Here is a 7,578-nt window from a genome sequence, read left to right as displayed (position 1 = left end):
ATTCTCTAAACATTCATTGTCATGAGCTCCTTCAAACCTTACACACCAAAAGATTCTTTCCATCTTATTATTATTACTATTATTATTATTATTATTATTATTATTATTATTATTATTATTGCGATATACACATCTACCACTTTTCTCCATTTAGCGAAATTTCTCTCCATCTTTAACTCAGTGATGTCTTTCGGTAAATTATTTACGTAACACATTGTTGATCCATCTTTAGTCATTGTAGCCACATCTGTCTTAAATCGATCAGAGTTTTTTGCTCTCCTCCTTCTCGAACTCACAAGTGTCCAGCTCTCGCTTGCGCTCTCTCTCTTAGTTTTCCTTAGTAACTTTTTTCTTCATCTATAACAATATATGAAGGGAAAACTTGATTTTGGTGTAGCCTATTTTTCTACCAATTTTACCCTTAGGTAACTTACATAATAACTTCTAATAATTTCTATTGAAACTAATATTATCATTTTTCACATAACTTCCTACTATTAACTTCTTATATAACTTCCAATTAAAATTAACATTAAATAAAATAATATCGTATATATTTTCGCATGTGTTTATTAAAAAAGCGGATAGACGGCGTTTGGACGCTAGTAACTAGTAATTATTATAGAATATTTATTGAAAATTTAAGATTATTTAACAAAATATGGTGTGTATACAAAACTTGATTTAAATAGATAACTTTAAATAGTTTTTTTAATCCCGATAAATTATCATATTTTTACTTTTTGTATTTTTTTATAGATAAAATTATTAAATTATTAAACTTTTTAATTTTAATCCTTAAAGATAAAATTCGCAAAAAAAATTTCATACAAATTTTAACTTTAAGGATTAAAACCAAAATTATTTTAACAATTATTTAAAGAAAATACATAACAAAAATAAAAAACACTTCACCTACCAAAATACTATTTAAATAAAATATGTATAATACTCAAAAGTTCGATTTTTTTTAAAAACCACTATTTTTAAAAAAAAAATCCAAAATAATCAATATTTAAAAAAAATAATCCAAAATAACCGCCTTTTAAAACAGATGAACCGACACATCCATTTTGTAACAGGAGGAGGCGTCAACATCAATGACGCATGCTTTGGAAGCATTTAATGTTGGCGCCAAGTGAGTTGGCGCATGCATGTAGTTCCATTTGGTGACACCAATGCTTCTGACGCCTACATGTGTTTACATGTGTGACGCCTAAACCTTTGATGCATGCATTTTCTTACTCCTTCTATAAATACCTCGTTCTACATGCAATATTTTTCACACAACTTTTACCCTACAACCACATTTTCTTTCATTCAACTTCACTCTCCTTCAAGTTTTTTAGTTTTAACTGTGTCTGAATACATTCACAAGCGAAATGCCGATTTGATTTTTTCCGCCGTTGCTTCTCCGATAAAGATTCGACTTTGAAATATAGATTCATTTGAACGTCTTAATCAGACGTTGAACAATTGGTTAGATGGAGAAATTGGAGATGGTGAAAGGATTAGAAGAATCCAATGACTTGTGTTCACGTTCAACCAAAATGGAGAAATGCGTGAATGAGTGGATATTAAGACTGACAAAGACGTTCATAGGATGATGCATTATATGTTCAAAATTGTTTTAAAGGTTGTAATCGCTTAGTTATTGTATTTTAATTGTTTTAGTTGTTTGCGTTGTTGTTTATGTAATGAAATTTCCTCACAAACTTATAATATGAATTACATTTAGTTTTTTATATATTGTAACAAAGGTATGTGAATTTTTCTGGTTGTGCTCGTTCCAACACTAGGACAAGATAATATAATGCATGCGCCTGATAGAACCTCTGCACACACAAAGCATGCGCCTGCGCACAAGGAATCTCACAAGAATCTTTTCCCTAATAGTTCAAAACAGACGCCCATTCCCTAGGCGCATAAAGCAACCTAGGCACCAATAGCATATGCGCCTCTTCATTGCATGGCAATATTCACATGCATGCGCCACTAGCCTTGCCGCCATCATTAAATACTTCCAAAGCATGCGCCAGTGATGCTGACGCCTCCTTCTGTTACAAAATGGATGCGCCAATACATTTGGCGTATCTGTTTTGAAAGATGGTTTTTTTTTTAATCGATTATTTTGATTTTTTTATTTTAAATAATGGTTATTTTAAAAAAAGAAATCCAAATGTTCCGAACCACTTCAATAACAAATGCCACTATGTTAATTTTGCCTATTTTCTTTATCTGCAAACGGGATGAATTGGATGAATATGGATTGGATCGTTAATGGATGGATCAAAACAATCCATTAGTCCATTAATAATCCACTAAAAGTTTTTAAAAAATATCCAATCCAATCCATCAATTAAAGAATAAAATCCATCCAATATCATATTTTTAGTGGATGGATATCCATCCATCCATTATTTTTTCTGAAAAAAATCACTTATTTTTTTGAAAAATTTATTTTTTTCAAAATTTTTTTTATTTTTTTTGAATAAAACAATATCAATTTTTTTTCAAAAAAAAATATTATTTTGTATTTTCGAAAAATTTAAAAATCGTTTTTTTTTTATTTTCGAATTTTTTTTTATATTCGTAAAAAAATAAATTTTTTGAAACTAAAATCAAAATTCGGTATTTTTCAAAAAAAAATATTTTAAATTTTTGGAAAAAATCGATTTTTTGTATTTTCAAAAAAAAATTATTTTTTTTCGAAAAAAACAAATTTGTTTTAATTTTTCAAAAAAAATTGATTTTTTTCGAAAAAAATAATAATTTAATATTTGAAATAAATATTTTTTTAGAATTAGACAAAAAAAATCCATTGGATCATTAAAACGTGTTAGATGGATTGGATTCATCCATGTTTATAAATGGATGGATTGGATCAATCCATTAACTTAATTTTTATCTAGGGGATGGATTGAATGGATTTTTTATGGATGAATTGAATGAATTTTCTCTTAATGGATCCAATTGCCACCCCTAGTATAGATATTTCAAGTGTTCTATTATTCGAATTCCAATTCCAACACAGCACACAATTTGTTCAGTGTGCCAAGCGACAAGACAACAATGTCGTTTTTAAGGTACATTGCATGTGTTTCCTTTCCCAATTCTAGATCATACTCTCACTGTCTCCAACATTTTAATGATGATGCTGTTGATGCTGTTTCCTTGTTCAATCGATTGCTCCAAACGAAACCCACCCCACCCGCCATTGAATTTGGCAAGATTTTAGGTTCTCTTGTCAAAGCCAAACATTATTCCACTGTTGTTTCCCTTTCTCAAAAGATGGAATTGAGTAGAGTTACTCCTGATTTTGTAACTCACAACATCATCATCAATTCTCTCTCTCAATTAGGTCATATTACTTTTGCTTTTTCTGTTTTGGGGAAGATTCTCAAGAGGGGTTATCTCCCAGATGTTATAACCTTGACTGCATTCATCAAGGGTTTCTGTCTCAAAGGTGAACTTCATAAAGCATTGCAATTTCATGACAAGGTGGTAGCTCACGGATTTCATTTCGACCAAGTTAGCTATGGGACATTGATCAATGGTTTATGTAAACTTGGAGAAACAACTGCAGCACTACAGTTGCTCAGACGAGTTGATGGAAAGTTGGGTCAACCTGATGTGGTAATGTACACTACGATTATTGACAGCATGTGCAAAGATAAACTTGTTAACAATGCATGTGATTTATATTCTGAAATGGTTGCTAAGAGAATTTCTCCTAATGTTTTCACTTTTAGTATATTGGTTGATGCTTTTTTTAAGGAAGGAAAGGTGAAAGAAGCACAAAATGTGTTAGCTATGATGATTAAAAAAGACATTAAACTTAATGTTGTTACGTATAACTCTTTAATGAATGCATATTGTCATGCAAATGAAGTGAGCAAGGCCAATGATATATTCAACATTATGTCCAAAAGGGGAGTGATTGCTAATGTTTGGAGCTACAATACCATGATCGTTGGATTTTGTAAGGTTAAAATGGTGGATGAAGCTATTAATCTCTTCAAAGAAATGCATTGCAGAACAATCATACCAGATACCATAACTTACACATCCCTTATTGATGGTTTGTGCAAATCGAGGAAAATCTCACATGCTTGGGAGATTGTCAACGAGATGCATGATAGAGGTCAACCCCCGGATATAATTACTTATAATTGTTTATTAGATGCTTTGTGCAAAAATCATGATGTTGATAAGGCAATTGCTTTATTTAAAGAATTTAAAGACAAAAGTGTGTGCACATACACTATTCTTATCGATGGATTGTGTAAAGGTGGAAGACTAAAGGACGCGCAAAAGGTTTTTGAAGAACTTTTGGTCAAGGGTTACAATCTTGATGTCTATATATATACTGTTATGATCCAAGGATTTTGTAACAATGGCTTGTTTGATGAAGCGTTGACTATGCTGTCAAAAATGATAGACAATGGTTGCAGTCCGGATGCTCGTACTTATGAAATCATTATTCTTTCCCTATTTGAAAATGATGAAAATGATAAAGCTGAGAAACTTCTTCTTGAAATGATTATGAGAGGTCTACTATGAGACTAATAATAGGTAAGATGCATTTCTATTTCTAAATTATCATTTTGAATTTATGTTTCAACATTATTTCATCTTTTCATTATTGTAGTTGCTTCAGCTAATGGGATAAAGATACATATTTTTATTGTTTGTGTGCTTAACAAAATGATAGATTGGAGAGTCCAATTTGAGGGAGATTGGTAGAGTTTATATTGTTGTCTTAGAAGTGTTGGGTTGTGTTTGTACTAACCGTATTACACCTCTAGCCAAGACCTTTAGCAATAGAAAATATCTTGATGCTTTATATTTATTTCAGTGAATCAATACTTATCGAGACCAAGAGGATGAATTTATTAGTCTTGTGGAACACATACACCAATGTATGGAAGCCATAAAATATGGATACAAGTTTGCTTACGTAGGCCTTCATTCGAGGCGTCTGGTTTTGAGCTGTTGCTCTAATCTTCTGAATGTCATTGCTATACTGCAATCACAATAGGTCCATGGATACAATGTCCCTTTGAATTCGTTTCCACCAAAATTTATATTATCACCTCAAGTAGTACTACAATTTACAGTTCCTCTTTTTAACTGCTTTGTTGATTCCTCAAATGGGTATACGTTCAGATGCACATCATTTTCATTCACAGTTTAAAAATAAGTTTGCTTATTTAGACCTAAAAGCATGGCTCATAATATTTAGGGGAAAGGGTTGGTTAGAGAAGTAGAATGTCGTGTGTTCTGATTTCAGTGTTAGGTTTGGAAGCCAGAGTCTCTTTGCCTTTGATTTTGAGCTGTCTCTATTGTCTTTTTAATGTCATTGCTGTTCTGAAATTACAAGTTCCATCAATACAATGCCCTTTGAATTAATTAGCACTACAATACACGAGGAAACTGGGCTGTTTATTTTTATTTGGAATCTTAACAAATGCAAATAAAGATTTAGGACACGAGAAACATTTTGGCAGAAAAACTGTAGTAAGGTACTGCTAATTACTATTAGAACACCGGAATTGCATTATAGATTTAGGGAGTTTTATATATGATGATACACATTATGACAAACTAAACTTTAAAATACTTGACAATTTATAAGTAGATTTTGGATCCACATATTTAGTAGCAAAAGTGAGACTATCGCTCTGTTTACTGCAATTGAGTAATGCACAAGTCAAATTACTTCTTTCCTATTTGTGATTGTGTGTTACATGGTTGGACTATCAACCATGTAACAGATACAATCTTTTGCATCTGCATGATGTATACTGTTTTGAACCTTGCCTCTAAGGAAGGTGGAAGAGAGATAATAAAAGAACATGAATTATCTATGAAGGCTAACATACATTCATCACAGCTTTGGACACTAAATAAGTTAATATACTATACAAGGTTTATTACACGACAGCAGAGCGAACCAAATCAGCACAAGCTGATAAACATTTTCTAGGATTGCTCTAATTGGTTGAGGAAGTGCATCAAAACTTGTTACTTACTGTGATGATATACATTGCCAGTATGTCATCTTACTTACACTTCTTGAATATGATTTGGTGAAATCATATTCTAATAAAAATTTCATGAATGGTTCTAATATTGTAAGCTGTCATTGAGAACCATAATTTAGAGGGGTATTAGGGGAAACTTATGGTTCTTATGAGTTAGATATTGACAAAGGTAGACCATATTTGTTTATGATTTTTCGATATGTATGAATGTCAAATACTTGTTTAGCCCATCATATTAAGAATGCATAAGTTCTACACTTTTCATATACAAAATCAATTTTATATGATTAGACATTATTCTCTATAAAAGTTTGAGAGTAGAGAGAGTGTTAGAAAAGAGGAGAAAATTAAAGATTCTGAAATGTTTTATCCTCAATCTGATAAATTGTGCATCAGTCATATTTTATAGATGGTAGGTTGAGCTATCACTAGCCAAACTAATTTACCAAGAGATTTTTAACTGCCATAACATAAATAACAAACTAACAGTTGGCTATGTCTTTGATAGGTTGAGCTATCACCTCATGTTTGATGGATACTAGTGTTGTGCTGCGTGTTTGAACCTCTACTTGACCAATCAAGGACACTTTGAGCACTGTTTTGTTCCGATGACTTTAGTAGGCAATAACAATTGAAAAAAGTGTTTGGTTCCTGTAAGTTTAAGGAGTGCCTTAGAGGGTTTTTTTACAAAAAAATCCACTTTTTCAAGGAAATTCCCAAAATACCCCTGGTTTCAAAAAAAATCCCAAAATACCCCACTTTCTCATATAATCATTTGACAATCATGTTTGGTGTTCGTCGCCGATACGGAAAGATGATTTATACGAGAGACAAACCTCAAATGCTAATGCTGTTTTGGAACATCACCATGTTCGATCAACTGAAGAGGGAGTTGGTTCGTTGGTTAGATGGGAAAATACCAGAAGGGGAAAAAATAAGAAGTATTGAGAGACTTGACAGTATCTTTGGTTAGGTGCGAATGAAGACTGATAAGGATGCTAGGGAAATGATGTTCGGTCGAGACGACATCAATTTGATTGTTGTAATCCGTTAGAAATATATATGTTTTTAGATGTTTTGTACTGATGTTTGTTGTGAACCTCGTTGTAACAAAAACTTAATGATATATAATGATTGAAGGTTACAGAAATACAATTTTACAAAAAGCTTAAGACCTAGATGATGCTCCTCAATTGGGATAGTTGTTCTTGTTGTGTCCTGGTTGACGACAGATACTACATAATCTTATCATTTTATCTGTGGAATCCATCTCTATTCTGATACGTGTGCTGTTTGGTATTCCTTTCTTCTTTCTACGCATCTCGTCATTGTGCCAAACAATATCACCTTCATATGGAGACTAGTAATCCTCCATTGGTAGTACTAAGAAGCTTTGAGTATATACATTCATGATGGTGTTGGCCTTGTACATATCAGATAAATGGTTGTAGGCGTCTTGACGAGTATAAGCGCATGCTGCTATGACATGGGAGCAAGGTATGCGGAAGGCCTGGAATTTTCCACAATCGCA

The 7,578-nt window shown here is 32.2% G+C and overlaps 1 protein-coding gene across 2 annotated transcripts; it reads left to right on the top strand.

Moving 5' to 3' along the window:
• Nucleotides 1-3,156: 3,156 nt before the first annotated feature.
• On the top strand, nt 3,157-6,682 carry LOC127115689 (putative pentatricopeptide repeat-containing protein At1g12700, mitochondrial). Of its 2 annotated transcripts, none has more exons than XM_051047166.1 (2): nt 3,157-4,575; nt 6,556-6,682. In XM_051047166.1, exon 1 carries the CDS (start codon nt 3,292-3,294, stop codon nt 4,561-4,563), a length of 1,272 nt encoding a protein of 423 aa, XP_050903123.1. In that variant the 5' UTR covers nt 3,157-3,291; the 3' UTR covers nt 4,564-4,575; nt 6,556-6,682. The 2 variants fall into 2 exon arrangements, with proteins under 2 accessions (XP_050903123.1, XP_050903121.1); XM_051047164.1 differs by lacking the exon at nt 6,556-6,682 and adding an exon at nt 5,951-6,303.
• The last annotated feature ends 896 nt before the right edge of the window (nt 6,683-7,578 follow it).

This window comes from Lathyrus oleraceus, chromosome 1, assembly GCF_024323335.1.
Source record: "Lathyrus oleraceus cultivar Zhongwan6 chromosome 1, CAAS_Psat_ZW6_1.0, whole genome shotgun sequence".
In the NCBI taxonomy this organism is placed as follows: Eukaryota; Viridiplantae; Streptophyta; class Magnoliopsida; order Fabales; family Fabaceae; genus Lathyrus; species Lathyrus oleraceus.
This window is presented reverse-complemented; position numbering and strand designations above follow the sequence as displayed.

Excerpts from the sequence above, each read along its gene's own strand:
- LOC127115689 (XM_051047166.1), top strand. The coding sequence starts at position 3,292 with ATGGAATTGAGTAGAGTTACTCCTGATTTTGTAACTCACAACATCATC.